Here is a 15418-nt window from a genome sequence, read left to right as displayed (position 1 = left end):
TAAGTATTTCTTATACGATAAAATGAAAGAGAGATGAATGATTTAAGGTAAGAAATAAGATGGAGAAAAATAAGTATTTCTTATACGATAAGATGAAAGAGAGATGAATGATTTGGAAAAAAAATGAGAAATAAAAGATGTGATAATGCTCCTTAAAGAGCTTTAATTTTATTTTATATTTTCATGAAAGAAAAACAATTTTTAATAAAAATATCAAACATTCCTAGATTTGCATTAGCTCATTCAAATACCTATTTTTCTTTTCTTTCTTTCTTTTTTTACAACAAATTTATTCTATTTTTATAAAACTCTAAATAACACCAAAAATTATTATCAGAAATTGATCCCCCTCCCCCGGCCTACCCAAAGATAAGTTATAATTGGAATGGATTAATGGTTGAAACCAGGTTATGAGTTACCTCATGCCCAATAAGACTGTAAATCCTTTTTTATATTTTTTTTTTAAAGTAGTCTATTCATCTGTAGAAGACTAGGATTCAAATTGGGAGTAACTGTACTTTGTTTTTTTTTAAATAGCTTATAAAAAGTATAAGTTATTTTTTCGCTTGAAAACTTCGTGTCGCGATTCGACAGCGAATGGTATAACATACGTTGTCTTAACCGGCTTCGCGCTAGAGAACTCCCGCCAAGTATAAATAGCTTATTAAAAGTATAAGTTATAATTAACCAAACACCCTGAATTTAAAAAAAAAGAAAAGCTTTTAATAGAAATCGAAAAAAGCCAATACCCAAAATCCTCCATTCATCCTCACGTTCCTGATCCGCAACCCCTTCGTTATTCTCCCAATTTCTTCAATCGGTGTGTTTTTCCATCTATCTTTAATATTTAATCAATTATATATATATTTATATGTATATGTATGTATTCTACGATTCATGAATTCATAAACTATGATTGATCCATGTACTGTTGAATTTACTAAAATCGATTTAGGGTTCTTTCTGGGCTTGTTTTAATTTGAATTAAAGTAATAAACTTTGATCATATGATTGGACTTTTTTATTGTTGTATGAATTAAATTTAATTAAATAGTACTCAATCCATCCCCAAAAGTATCTAACTTTAAAATTGGAATCTCTTCTATTACAAGAAGTATTGGTTTATATTGTGGGACCATTTGATAATACAAGATAATGTTCTTAAAGTTACCCAGAGGAGATTTCAGTCCCTTTGACCATCCCCGATAGGCCGATAATATGTCGTATAGTATTAGTTTCATGCCCGCAATTTGATGTGAACATCATACTACCACCAGGATGGTCTTCAAGGTGGTGGCTTCGGTTTGATATCCGTCACGTTGTGTCCGTGTGTGTGTGTGTGTGTGTTGTGCTTTTCCAATAGTCAGTAGTTATAAGCAGAGTTCAACAAAACGGATAAACGGAGGAGGTTTTACATGTTTAGGTTACCCAGGGAGGGTCAGTATTTGACTCAAATGTACGCAACCTAACCTGGATATCACCGTGACCGTTTCCAAACTCTTTCTCTGTCCAGTGTCCACTTATAAGATGTTTACTTATGGAGGTCTAGCCAAGGATAAAAAGTGGTTCTGTGTGTTTTTTGACATAAACGGGCCCTGCACACCTAAAAAACCCAATATTTCCACCCTATATGAACTGTCACATCCCGCAGACCTAAAAAAACCCAAATTTTCCTCCACTTTTGGCGCCTCATTGTGCGGATACAAGGCTGTTACAATATAATGTGTTTGACTTTTGTTCAGACGTGTAAAATCCCCTTAATAACTGTGTTTATTGTGTATGTTGTTACTTGTTATGTACATATATGTATCATTCCTTTATTATCTCTGGAAAGACAAATAATCACACACTGTTGTCTATTACTGAAAGTTTCTCCCAAACGGGACTAGAAGTCTAGAACCTACTACCTGTTGGTTTATGGGGTCACCTCGATAACTGCTAGGTTAAAGACTCTGATTTGTATTTACATATATGAGACGCGACGTTTTTGCGAGCGTTACTTGATTTGAGCAAACTTCTCTTTTTCTTTGACATAATCACTTGCTTTCTATTAATTTAATAGCCTGTAAACTTACACATGAATCAGTGATTTCTATAAACAGAAAGAAGAGCCTTGGCTCCATTCAATGGAGAAAGAAACAGCTTCTAGGCTATTCGTTAATGATGGTTCATTTATGGAGAGGTTCAAACAACTTCAGCAAGATAAAGGATCTAAATTAGATTCAACTGTATCAGGTCTCGAGAAACCTAAACCTGCTGTAAGTAATGCCGGCTCTAAAGCCAGTGATTCTGGTAAAGTCAGCAAGGCTCCTTCATCTGGCAAGCTTGCATTCAGCCTGAAACAGAAATCTAAACTTGTGGCTCCTGCTGTTAAGTTAAGTGAAGATGAGGATGAAGATGAGAGAGAAGCTGTTAAAGCATCAGCTGATGGATCCATAAAAAGGCAAAAGCTAGATCAGTCTGATGTCTATGTGCAGTCACTAAAACAAATTGATGTTGGTAATTACATCTTATATTATGCTACTTTTTTTTCATCAAATTTTTCTCTTCTAACGTGTGATCTTGAAGTTATACATGAATGTTTTAGTGGTTGGTGGAAGTCCTCGGTTTTCTAAAGTGAAAAATATTTGTAAGAGATTATTTAAAATAAGATTAAGAGGACAAAGCATTCTTGAATTACTTTTGTCTGATGAATGCAGCTAATACATAATACCTGTATCAACATTGGTGGAAAGAGATATTCAGTGACAGATTTGGAATCTGTGGCAGCCTGCTACAAGAATAATTTAGATTCCATTGTCCATGCTCTTGATTTAATCGGTTCTTAAGTGACATGCAGCACCCCCATGTCCAAGTGATCCCGCAGTAAAGAAGGCTGCAGAAAGATTAGCAAGTTTTGTGGCTAAAAATGGAAGGCAGATTGAGCATATCACACGTCAAAAGAATCCTGGAGATACCCCTTTCAAGTATGTTTGTTACAGTTAGAACTATTTATGGCTGCTTCTCTGTATGCACATGTGATTTTATTTAAACCTGACTTCATAAACAAATATCTTCAGGAGGCCTTATTTATGATAATTGCAATTTCTCTTCTTCCTAACGCTTGTTTTTTTGTGTGTGCTCAATACAATCACCAATATTGTTGTGTTCACAATAGAGGATATCCAAAAAAGTAATGTACTAATATTTTTTGCAGTTTCTTGTTTGATGAAAGCTGTGCTGATTACAAATATTATGAGTATTTACTTATTGAGGAGGAAAAGAGACTGGCACACTCTGCAGGCTCTCAATCACAACACGCTGGTTTGTGCAATAGCCCTGAATGCTATTCTTTTTTCAGTTAAACTGTGACATTTGATAAAGGAGATACCCCATAGACAGTAACTGGATTCCATGTCTGAAGGCCTTCTATGAACTAACTGCTGACAAATGTGATTGCTAAAAGCATTTAGAAGTCCATCCTTACAGAAAGTTAAACTATATGTAATTTGTAGTTCTTGAATGTGTGGACATTATGCCTACTATACCTTGTAAAGTGTATATAGGATTCACTTATTCGGCTCTACTCAAAAAGATTTTTTATTTGGTTCGAAATTGCTCTTCCATATTGTTTGCACAAATGTTAATTTGGATTGTGCCATGTTTACAGATTAACAGTTGTCAGTTCTTTATTTAGTCGATCAGCCTAATTTTTGCAATATTTTGTTGCAACAGGTGCTGCTAAACCTAGTGCCTATAATAGTTCTCAAAGATCACATCAGCAACATTCAAATTACCAGACCCCTGCTGCAGCTTTATATGAAGCTACAGACAGTGCACCATCTGATTATGGTAATCAGTTGTTTCTTTTTGTTGTTTTCTTTCTATGCGATTCTGCACCTTGTTTAAAAGGGTATTGGCATGTATTGTAGATCAAATAAGTTAAATAGACAGTAACGCTTGTTATGTACATATTTGTACACAAACAATAACCAAATTATTGAAGTTACACAATAATAAGCTTTTATGATTTGCAAATTACAAACGTTTGCAAACTCGCACTAATTATTTTCTATTGCAGATGAATCTACAGCCCCCTCAGCTTCTGATCCGATAGCTATGATGGAATTCTATATGAAAAAGGCTGCACAAGAAGAAAAGAGGAGGCAGCCAAAACACTCTAAAGACGAGATGCCCCCTCCTGCTTCTCTTCAAGGTATATTTTTGACTATTTGTTACCTATCCAGATATTCTCGCCTTGGTCTTTTTTAAGTTTCCTTTTTATCTCTTGTAGGGAAATAAATATCCTAATATACACTTATATCTCTACAGGTAGTGGCAAGAGGGGTCATCACATGGGTGATTATATACCTCTGGAAGAGCTCGACAAGTTCATGGCTAGCTGTAACGATGTTGCTGCACAGAAAGCAGCAAAGGAAGCCGCAGATAAAGCAAGAATCCAGGCTGACAACGTTGGCCATAGGCTTTTGTCGAAAATGGGTTGGAAAGAAGGTCATCTTTTTTGCCTTTAAACTATCATTTTTACTCTTATTCTAAAATTCTAATGTTTTGTGAAATTGGTAATAATATTTTATTTGAACTAGCGATATGTTATTCATCCCAAGCAATTTGTCTTTTCATGTGTCCTGGTTAACTGGTTTGAAGGTATATGCAAACGTCTTAGTGTTCTTAAAAACATTGACGAAAAGCTAGTAATGCTGATTTTAACCTGTTCCAATGACGTTTATTTTATTTTTCATGGTAAATATTGACACAGCTATTAGTAAACCTGGCTAAATGTGTCAAACCGATCAAAGTTGCCTAAAGTGAATTCACTGCTTTCAACTTTTTAAATCATATAATATTGTGGTGATATATATATGCATCAAGTATAATATTAAATTAATGATGCTCACTGCCGTCTTGGTTTTTGGCTCTGACAATAACTCACAGGGCAAGGACTTGGAAGCTCTAGTAGTGGCATAGCTGATCCAATTATGGCTGGTAATGTGAAGAAGGATAACTTAGGTGTTGGGGCTTCTAAACCCGGTGAAGTAACACCTGATGATGATATATATGAGCAGTATAAAAAGCGTATGATGCTTGGGTACAAACACAGACCAAATCCTCTGGTGAGAATAACCATCTGACTCTTATTTATGAAATTGGTCATATATCCATTTTGGAATTATCTAATTCTTTTTCAAGAAATGCGTTCCATATTGAAGTTACTTGGCGGTAGTTTAACATGATTTTAGATGATCATCATATATAAGTCCAGTAGTTCCATAGCCTAAAGTCTTAAACCCTTGTTTCTCAAGTTTTTGATATTATATTTTAATAATTTTGCTGCTGATTTGCAGGGTAATCCCAGGAAGGCCTATTACTGACAATACACGGGGTGTCAACTGCAATCAAAAATTCATCCCAAAAGAGAAAGGAAGTGGGATTTCGTCATTTATTTAAATAATATGTACTTTATGACATACTGGTAATTAATGTTGTACTTTGGATTTTGACAATGCATATTGTTGGTTACTTTGTGTGGATTATAAAATCTGTATACTTCCTTCACCAAGATTTTGTCCAGATTCCAAACTCTTGTGTATGTTGCTAAATATTTTGAAGAACCAGTAAAGCTAGTTTGTCCACACCATGATTCCTGAAACTCAAGTTCAAAATAAGCACATTCTATTGCGTACGCAGTAACATTGTATTCAGGGCAAAGATGACATGTTTCACTCACTATACATATGCATGTGAGACACATATGGTGCATTAGGCATACCATGAGATGAATGAGATGTTTGGTTTGAATGTACAAATTTCGTGAGATGCGTGATTCTGTCTAATTCGACTTTAAATGCCATGCTATACGACCAAAGACTAAATGCTAAATTAACTACCAATCATGCAAACGCCATGTTATACAACCAAAGACTAAATGCTAAATTAACTACCAATCATGCAATGAGACAGAACACAAAGTCCTAAAGATGTCAACCACCTAACCTACCAGTCCTTCATTGGCTTTTCCTTCATTACCTAACTTTCTGACCCATTTACAAACATATTACAGAATTCTATCCATTGTCTTCTAGATTTTCACCATACGACGAATAGTGCTCTTAAATGCCTAATTTTGACAGCTGCCATAGTTCTAGCTAATAGCAGAGACATAGATTCCAAAGCTATCCATTTCATATTTCCATCTTCCTCCACATCACGCAGAGTAGAACCATGTTACAGACTTACCCATTGAAATATCAAGATGCGCACATGTGCAACGAAATTAAGGACTTAGGAAGACAGTAAGATGGAAGGGCTGTTGCATGGCCCAGATATCGCAAAACATAATTGCACTAACTCTGGACCAGGCTTCATTCCTTTCAACTTTTGCCTTTCTATAGCGTCACACTTCACATCATACATGAGCTGTCTTGAAAGTGATGATCATTAACTTGTAAGTTCTTGATGATTAGTGAGTTAATATTCTTGAAAAAATACTTGCATATAAAATTAGTAGTGTATTATAGCTAAATTTTCATGATCAATATCTCTCTAACTAATATATTTTAGTCCAAGGCTGAGCAGGACTTCCACTCTTCCAGGATAAAACTGCTTGTTTAGCTAGGTTTTACATGTTGATAATTCTCTAGTTACGATTTTTATAGGCTATGCAAATGCTGGAATGCATACAGAGGCTTTCAAGTACGTCAGCTTGATCACACTCGCTTGTCAATCAATTTATATCGTATAACATAAGTAGCATTTGATTACTTATTCAGTTTTTATCATAAAAAGGCAGCACATGTAGTAAAATTTGCATATGGACTGATCATGTATCTTAACAGATCAGATATATCAGCTTTTAATGGAAAAAATGTGGGAAATGACAAAGATAACCTTAATATTTTAAAAAGTCAACGATTGATGAAGTACAAGATATTGTATGTTTATAAATTTTTGTATGAAAATTGGTGCGCTTACAATTAATTTAGTAATTTACAACGAAGGTTTGCACCGTTAAGTTTTAGCATTCGTTGTTTTTCTTTTCTTGCCATTTATATCAAATAAATAATCTATATATTCACCATAAACAATTAAATTTAGTATTTTGAACTCTGCTTTTTTTTGGTCCACTGATAGATCCTGCCTTCATTTTTGTCCATTTATTTTGATTCATAAAATTAGATAAAATATAGAGCAATTAAATTATGTATTTTTATTCCCTCTAAATACATATGTAGAGAAATTTATATGCATATATATGTTTCATGTCTCCCTCGTTTTTTTGCACTTTATCTTCAAGGAATCGTGTCCCTAAACGTTTTCCTTCTATGTTCTTGCAAAATAAACTTGAGATAAGAGCATATATACATTTTTAACATCTAATATCCACCCCTTTGAAAACTGATCGAAATTCTAGCATAGTTTCATTCATTCAAGGAATTATTTGAAGACGATTAACGCAAAAGATTTCTTGATCAGAACCAGCATAAGCTTCCTCAGAGGATTTCATGATCGATTTTCATGTAAATGTTTTAACATGATTTGATTGTGGATCTTCTGATAGAGGAAAACTCATGAGATTTGAAGATATTCAACTCATGATCGAAAAATGGATTCTCTTGTCACCTCAAAGGATCAATCAATGTCGATTTTGCAAGGAGAAGATCTTACGTCAACAAAATCGGCACAATGCACCGTTACATGCATGTATCAAGCATACATTGGCGGCTATTGGCGAACTGTTATGGCACTTTGGACCAAAAACATAATAAATCACTCGCTTAACATTTTTGTAGATAGTGTGGAATCTAAACATCGCCACAACTGCAAGATTGATCTCAAGCCATGGCACTTTTGGGGGAAAAAGAGTTACAAGACTTTCGAGGTTGATGGGCTCCAAATCGACATATATTGGGATCTTCGGTCAGCAAAGTTTTCAGGGTCTCCAGAACCATGCTCAGAATTCTATGTTGCATTAGTTTGTGACGAGGAAGTTGTGTTGCTGATGGGGGACTTGAAAAAGAAGGTATACAAAAGGACAAAGTCACGTCCAGGTGCAGCCGAGGCCCTCCTGTTTTTCAAGAAAGAGCACATGTTTGGAAAGAAAAGTTTCACAACAAGAGCAAAATTTGATAAAAATCGAAAAGACTACGAAATCGTGGTCGAAAGTTCAACAATAGGACCAAAAGACCCTGAAATGTGGATAAGCATTGATGGAATTGTGCTGATCCACATAAGAAATTTGCAATGGAAGTTCCGTGGTAACCAAATAGTCATGGTGAACAAGCAACCAATCGAGGTGCTATGGGACGTGCATGCATGGCTTTTTATGAACCCTGGCTCTAGCCATGGGTTGTTTATTTTCAAACCTAATCAACCCATTACAGAGACTGATAAAGATGTTAGCAAAGAAGCCTGCGATGATTACAATAACAGTAGCATAAACAAGTATCATTCGACTGGAAGAAGTCACATACCCCAACAATGCTGCCTTTTTCTTTATGTATGGAAAATTGAATAGGCTAATTATTATCATACATAAACTACATGTGTAAACAAACAATAGAATTTTTAAAATTTAGAGTAAACGGCCCAAATCGTCCTTGTGGTTTACCCTAATAATCAAGTTTCATCCTTAACTATTTGAAATGACATTGACAATCCTTTATGGAAGAATAAGGATCACATACAGTCCTTTATGCAAACGGACGTTTTCTCTAATCCGTTAACTCTCGCACGTGTTTTTCACGTGAGGGTAGTATCGTCCTTTCAAAAGTTAAAGGACCACTCATGATATTTTTTTTCATTAATTATTCTCTTTATTGAGTTTCTTCTTTCCTACTTTTAACCATCACCAAACACACACATATAACACACAAATCTCCCTCTCCCACCCTCCCTTACAACTCCGGCCGGCCACCACCACCACGATCTGCCAGATCTGCGAAAATATGCATACATTATGACCATTGAAAATCCGGCCATCACCACGAAGATATGGCTACCACCACTAACATCGGTCCACCACCATCAAGATCCGACCACCACCACGAAGATATGGCTGCCGCCACTAACATTGAGCCACCACCGGGAAGATATGGCCGCCACCTAAAACATCGGGCCACCACCATCAAGATCCGACCTCCACGAAGATATGGCTGCCGCCACCAACATCGAGCCACCACCGGGAAGATATGGCCGCCACCTATAACATCGGGCCACCACCATCAAGATCCGATCACCACGATTAAGATCCGTTGTGGTGGCCGGAAAAACTATGGTTGTGGTGTTGTTAAATCTGGTAACAAGATATAGATTGGTTTTTATTGAAATTTTGAATTGTGATATGATATTGATCATATAGATATTACTTATTAGATATACATACATAATTAGTGTAATATATATGTATCTGCTATATATATAATAGTTAGAGCTCGTTAACTTTTTCTTCTTTTTATATTTATGTATATTTGGTAGCTGTTTACAAGTCTTAATTCGATGAGTATTGTACCTCAAAACTTGTTGCAATTAATTAAGTAGTTGATCCATGCATCAATCTACTTGTTGTAACAGGAAATGGATATTAATTAAAGCTCTATGAAGATGATGCGCCACATGCTCTTCTATATATCAAGATTCAATTACTACGGCCGGGGTAGTTAAGGAGATTCGACGAAATATATATACACCATATATACATATTTAGGGATCTGGGTTTTGGTATATAAAGTAAGAGAGAAATTATCGATATTGGTCTTTTATAGGTTAAAAAGACATATACTCTCATATGGAAAACACGTGTGGGAGTTAACGGTTTAAAGAAAACATCTGTTTGCATAAAGGATTATATGTGATCCTTACCCTTCCCAAAAGGACTACCAATGTCATTTCAAATAGTTAAGGATGAAACTTGATTATTAGGGTAAACCATAAGGACGATTTGTGCCGTTTACTCTAAAATTTATGAAACACAAAGCAAACTCTGTATCACATTAGTGTTGCTTCAACAAGAGGGACCAAATAAACGAACATTTGCTTAGATTAGAAAAAGAATCCAACAACCTTAATGAGCAAAATGTAACTAATAAATAACAAAAGATTGACATAGAAGACAATGTGTTCATTGCAAATCTCCCAATGCATAAATAATATGTTTGTATCATTGATAAAAATCACCTACTGATTCTCCTCAATTAAAGGAACGGATGCAGCTGTCTCAAGATTAGGAAACTTCTTGGGTAATGTAAAAACCGGTCCTTCACCGGCAATACCTTTGCATGACATCGCAAGGGAATAACCCAACGCCCTAGCAACTGGAACAGCCACAGCATTTCCGACTTGCATGTATCTGGGAAGACAGTTCATAACATGAATCATGTAAAGAATATTGAAAAGATCAATTCAACGGGCAGTATCGTATGTTATGAGGTTACTGAAACAATAAAGCTTCCAAAGTTTTCATACCTTTCTTTAATAGGACCAACAAGCTTGTAGTAGTCAGGAAAACCTTGAAGCCTAGCATTTTCACGAACAGTCAGAACACGGTCCTGCACAGGATGAAGAATTGCCTGGATAGAATTGAAAAGCAGTTAACAGATATGCTAAAAAGATATAACTAAAATTTAGAATATTGTTTATATTGCATCTACCTGATTGTGAGGCTCTGCCCTAGTGACAACTGTTGGTACAATTTCGTCCCACCAAAGCCGTCCAAAAGGTCTGTTAAAAATTTAAAAGTGCAGTTAACAAATACTCGAAACACACATATAATATACATACATATAAACCCAAAGCCAAGTAGAAAGGTTACTTAGACGATCTCCCATCAACAAATGTCATTGCATAATCAGGTACCTATCATCAATTTCAAAAAAAGAGTCAACCAGTGATCATAATAAACTATCACCAGGTTCATGTTGGTGCAGTTTCCACACTTACCAAGGGCTTTCCTGAAGCTAGAAGAACCCTCTCAACATTCGGATCAAATTCAACATGATTATCACTCTTGACACGAACACCAGCCAAATCTCTAAAATTTGCTCCCTAAAAATAAAAGCATGTGAGTTACAATAACACCACCATATAAAACATGAAATAATGTACGGAGTAACTAAGAATTAAGCAAACCTTTTTCTTGGGAATTTGGCAAACACGCTGATAATCATCATCGTTGCATTTGTATGGCAGATGATCATACAATAAATGATCCGCAGAATCCACACCTATAGTCCCGGAAAATCCAGGCATTTCTAAAGATGTAAAATTAACCATTGTTAGGAATAAGCCCATATATATACACAAATGTACTTAGATATTTAGACCAAAAAAGTAAAAACTAACAAAAGTTTGGTGATTAACCTTGTTTTTTAAGCCTTATGAACTTTTGAAACTCAGTTTTCGGCAACTCTCTGTATGGAATTTCATCTTTTTCCTCAAAATTAGTAACCTACAAATAGAAACACAAAAAATCTTAACAAGTTTATTTGTCATCCAAAAACATGTGTCCAAACAACTGTTTTTGTACTTACAGGGGGGAGATCAGATATTGCGTCCTCTAGAAAGAGTTCTTTTTCCAACACAACAGCACTTAGGTCATCATAAGTAACCGCATTTGACTAAACAAAAAAAGTCAATTAGACAAATAGAAAGATAATAATACATGTTAGCAAATAAAACCAGACTACCAAATTATACCTCAAATTCAACAGGAGATGATCCTCTTGAAACTACCTTGTGGGTAGGTAGTGGATATTGTGGTAGTTTCTGAAAAACATAAATGATAATGAATAAATTGATGATAAAAAATCAATAGACAAACTTAGGAATAAAAAGTCTCACCTCGCCAGGTCCAGCAGCCCACATAAACATCCTCATTCTGAACTGAGGAAGCCCATACATACCAGCTGTCATTAACCCAACACGAGCTTGGTAGTTCATTGATACTAATCGACCAAGTGAATACCTTCCTAAATATCCTTTTGCAAACTTAACGATATCAACAACATTTTCCATCAATGCAAACCTTGGTTTCAAAAACTCAACAATATCCATATACACAAGTAGTTGCTTGTTTTTTTCATCTTCCAATGGTTTTTCTTTATTTCTGAATCGATTGAAACCACTTATGCCTTGACAAGGTGGGCCTCCACAGATAACATCCACGCCACCCTGAAACAATTAAATAGGACAATCAACATCCAAAAATTTCAATATATGTATATGCAGTTATGCACAAGGAAAAGGTTGTACATACAGGTACAGGCAAAATCTTGTTTGCAAAGCCTTTTTGAACAAACTGCTTCAGCTTCTCCTCACAATCACTATAAATTATTTTGATGTCAGTAACTTTAATTTGTACACAAGACATAAGAAAAAATGGTTGTTTAATAATATACCCCAAGCCATCTTCAGGCTCCCATGTGTCTTCTTCTGGGCCATAACCCTTCCAGCGAATCTGGTAATGTGAGAACAAAAAAACAATATACTTCAAGTCTTTTCTCTGAAACTAAAATAACAAATAACATACATAACTTGCTGATGAAGTACAAAAAAAATGAGTATTTATCATAGATCATACAGTTTAGAAAAAAACTAAATCTACAAATCAATACAAAATGATCAATTGTTAAAGACATGTTAGATAGATTCTCATAACATCTACAAAGTAAAACATTCTAAAACACATTGCTACCATTATACATCATTATATCGTCATAAATTTTTTATCGCATACATTCAGAAGCTTCTATCAATTTGTAAGTTTGGAACCTCAATCAACATCCAAGATCATTTTCAGATAAAGAATATGTTTCACTTAGATTTGGTATCTAGCACCAAAATATTGTGTCTAACTACCAGTACAGTGAATATAACTTATTAATTGTATCTGAAAATTTATGATATAATAATAATAATAAATATACTTCTGTCAATAAGTGATTACTAAAACAAACACTTAAGACAGTAATTGGATGAATTTCTCCTAACAAACCAGAAATACCTTGAAATAAAGCCCGGGTAACTTAATTTTCTTAGGGTCACCATAGCAAATTGACAAGATTTCGTCAACTTCAAACACTTCCTCATCTTCATCATCTTCTTGAGCATCATCGTCATCAGCAACATCATTCTCAACACGCACAGGATTGCTACTAGGCTGTAAATCATCACCACCAATCAAAGAAAAACGACGACAAAGACTATTCCACACTTTTAGTAGCTGCAAAAAATCCTCAGCAGGCTCATTCCGGACCTGTGTTACGTAAGTATGCAATACATTTAGTGAAAGAAGAAAAAACATAGAAATTAAAAGAGCCAAAGAACAGACCTCTGTTTCCGGGTGGTTTAACTTCAAACTTTCACAGGCATGTTGATTAAAATCTACAGCCCATTTCTATAAACAAATGTAAAAAAAAAATCAGTTAGCACAGTATTTACATTTGTCAAACAAATAGATGATTGATAAAAAGGTCCTACAGTGATCAGATTCACAGCTGCCATATTTGCTCCCAAGCACAATCCAGTTGACATTGCGCCACACCCAGAATAAAGATCTAGCAATGTCATTTCAGATCTCTTGCTCTCTTTAATCTGGGAAACCTCAGTAACTGACGCATTAGAATTGCACTCTGAAGATATTGTGGACTCAGATTCATCTCCATCTGTCTCATTATCTTCATACATATAGAGTCATTAGTAACCCATTTAAGTTAACGACGTGTAAATAACATAACATTAGATTGAACAATTACCAGTGGGTAAATTTTGGTAAGAAGAAAATGGAACTAGATACATCATATCATAATAGAAATCTCCATTTGCAAGCAACGCCCTTTTAGTATCAACATCCGCCTAAAAAACCAAATCAAAAATAATAAGCAATAATAGAATGGTTATAAATTTTGCAAAAATTACCAAAAAGAAGCTCATACATATAAAGGCACTCGGACTATTCTAAGCTTCTCTAAAAGACATCCTAGAGAATTATCATCTTTCACTTCGGAAAAAAAGATGCGTTTGGCATCAATAAGATCAGAACACTCGCCTATTATCTGAAACGGGGATCAAATCATGTGTAAGTCAAAATCAAAACCAACCATCATAAATCAAGATCAAAAGCCATTAGTAAAATATTACCGTGTCCTTCGCCCTATAGAACCATTGAGCACGAAAGTACGGATCACCATCCACACCTTCAAACAACTCAATAATTCTACATATATAACTTTCCTCATTATCTCCAGCCTTCAAAATCAACAAACCAATAATTGTTACCATAACCAAATCAAAGTAAATGTGTATACAGATCATGAGCTACTACAAAACTGGGAATATATATATATATATAGGTAAACAATAAACAATGAAACGCTTACATAAACAAAACCATCATCTCCCAATTTAAAATGCACACGTCCATCAACAAGTGCTTCAGTGTAGTGTCGTCTTGCTTGAATGATTTCTTTCGGAGCCTCGTTTCTGCAATTAAGTCAGAACAACAACATAAATGTATACAAATACCTAATTGTATTAATCCTGCCAGAACTAAGAATCAAATGTAAAAACTTACCCTTTCGGTATTCCCATAGTTCCGGTCCATACTGAATTCTAAAAACAAAAAAATTAACAAACAATTAAGTTGTAACTGAATTACAAGATTCAAAAAACTTATAACATTCACAAATCATAAAGTCTAATCCTTTTTAATTAATTTTATAATAATAACAAACTCCTATTTGCCTGCTAGATTTATTTCGACTATCATGTTAAAAAGCATATATAAATAATCTTAAAACCATAATGTACAATTCTATCAGATGATGGAATTAATATATTATATATACTTATGAATATAAAAGAAAATAAATAAATTGCAGAGTAAAAATTCATACTTTTCTTGACAAATATCGATGCGGCCATTTCTTTCGTGCTTCAGCATCAGGAACGGGATCACCGATCAATATACTCTCTTCTTCCTCCTCATCTGCCTTGACTTCCGTAGATGGTCCGGCAGAGCTTGACGCCAGAGCATTTTCCTCAACGGCCGCCGGAATATTTTCTTCAACGGCCGCCGGAGCATTTTCCACAACGACGGCCGGAACCTTTTCCTCAACGACGGTCAGAACTTCATCCAGATCTGCAACAGCATCGGAAGAAGAAGCTTCTGGATTTTTGTCTTCTGATACTTTAGTTTTCTTATTTGATCTTGTGTTTTTGGGAGTAGCGGTTGATTTTCGTTTGGTTCGTGTTCCGGCCATTGGTGTGTGAGAGAGATAGAGGGAGAGAAGAGAGAATAGTGAGGGGGGAATGGGAGAGTGGGGCTAGGGTTAAGGTTTTTATTTTGGTGCGGTTTGAGCGGGGCAATTTTTTCGGATGAGCGGGAAACTGAAAGGAGAACGTGTGTGAATGTTAATTTAAATGAATT

At 35.1% G+C, this 15418-nt stretch overlaps 3 protein-coding genes across 4 annotated transcripts; 2 read left to right on the top strand and 1 right to left on the bottom strand.

The window, feature by feature from the left end:
• Positions 1-702: 702 nt before the first annotated feature.
• On the top strand, positions 703-5557 carry LOC122578292 (SURP and G-patch domain-containing protein 1-like protein). Of its 2 annotated transcripts, none has more exons than XM_043750218.1 (9): positions 703-820; positions 2103-2499; positions 2840-2966; positions 3197-3303; positions 3715-3831; positions 4061-4195; positions 4312-4491; positions 4933-5111; positions 5343-5557. In XM_043750218.1, the coding sequence occupies exons 2-9, from the start codon at positions 2127-2129 to the stop codon at positions 5367-5369; spliced, it is 1245 nt and encodes a 414-aa protein (XP_043606153.1). In that variant the 5' UTR covers positions 703-820; positions 2103-2126; the 3' UTR covers positions 5370-5557. The 2 variants fall into 2 exon arrangements, with proteins under 2 accessions (XP_043606153.1, XP_043606152.1); XM_043750217.1 differs by having other exon boundaries at positions 2087-2499.
• A 1871-nt stretch (positions 5558-7428) lies between these two features.
• On the top strand, positions 7429-8579 carry LOC122580473. Its single transcript, XM_043752744.1, has one exon. The coding sequence runs from the start codon at positions 7601-7603 to the stop codon at positions 8510-8512; it is 912 nt and encodes a 303-aa protein (XP_043608679.1). The 5' UTR covers positions 7429-7600; the 3' UTR covers positions 8513-8579.
• Positions 8580-10015: 1436 nt separating this feature from the next.
• On the bottom strand, positions 10016-15284 carry LOC122578248 (DNA (cytosine-5)-methyltransferase CMT3-like). Its single transcript, XM_043750161.1, has 21 exons — positions 14886-15284; positions 14564-14601; positions 14370-14472; positions 14131-14238; positions 13926-14045; positions 13746-13845; positions 13471-13667; positions 13322-13387; positions 12995-13246; positions 12390-12448; positions 12248-12314; positions 11833-12162; positions 11689-11757; positions 11523-11609; positions 11353-11440; positions 11122-11243; positions 10933-11037; positions 10805-10848; positions 10644-10713; positions 10459-10562; positions 10016-10342 (listed from the first exon to the last, which is right to left on the bottom strand). The coding sequence occupies exons 1-21, from the start codon at positions 15249-15251 to the stop codon at positions 10171-10173; spliced, it is 2667 nt and encodes an 888-aa protein (XP_043606096.1). The 5' UTR covers positions 15252-15284; the 3' UTR covers positions 10016-10170.
• Positions 15285-15418: the final 134 nt, after the last annotated feature.

The sequence above is a fragment of the Erigeron canadensis genome, chromosome 8 (genome assembly GCF_010389155.1).
Source record: "Erigeron canadensis isolate Cc75 chromosome 8, C_canadensis_v1, whole genome shotgun sequence".
Taxonomy (NCBI): Eukaryota; Viridiplantae; Streptophyta; class Magnoliopsida; order Asterales; family Asteraceae; genus Erigeron; species Erigeron canadensis.
Note: the sequence above shows the minus strand (reverse complement) of the source record. Positions and strands in the feature narration are given on the sequence as shown.

What these genes read in the sequence shown, in the direction of transcription:
- LOC122578248 (XM_043750161.1), bottom strand. Translation starts at nt 15,251, where the DNA reads ATGGCCGGAACACGAACCAAACGAAAATCAACCGCTACTCCCAAAAAC. An exon ending in TAGTCCGAGTGCCTTTATAT is followed by an intron (nt 13,846 to 13,925) that starts GTATGAGCTTCT and finishes TTGGTTTTTTAG; the next exon opens with GCGGATGTTGATACTAAAAG. An exon ending in GAGCCTGAAGATGGCTTGGG is followed by an intron (nt 12,315 to 12,389) that starts GTATATTATTAA and finishes AATAATTTATAG; the next exon opens with TGATTGTGAGGAGAAGCTGA.
- LOC122578292 (XM_043750218.1), top strand. Translation starts at nt 2,127, where the DNA reads ATGGAGAAAGAAACAGCTTCTAGGCTATTCGTTAATGATGGTTCATTT. An exon ending in CCTGGAGATACCCCTTTCAA is followed by an intron (nt 2,967 to 3,196) that starts GTATGTTTGTTA and finishes TATTTTTTGCAG; the next exon opens with TTTCTTGTTTGATGAAAGCT. An exon ending in CTCTCAATCACAACACGCTG is followed by an intron (nt 3,304 to 3,714) that starts GTTTGTGCAATA and finishes TTGTTGCAACAG; the next exon opens with GTGCTGCTAAACCTAGTGCC.
- LOC122580473 (XM_043752744.1), top strand. Translation starts at nt 7,601, where the DNA reads ATGGATTCTCTTGTCACCTCAAAGGATCAATCAATGTCGATTTTGCAA.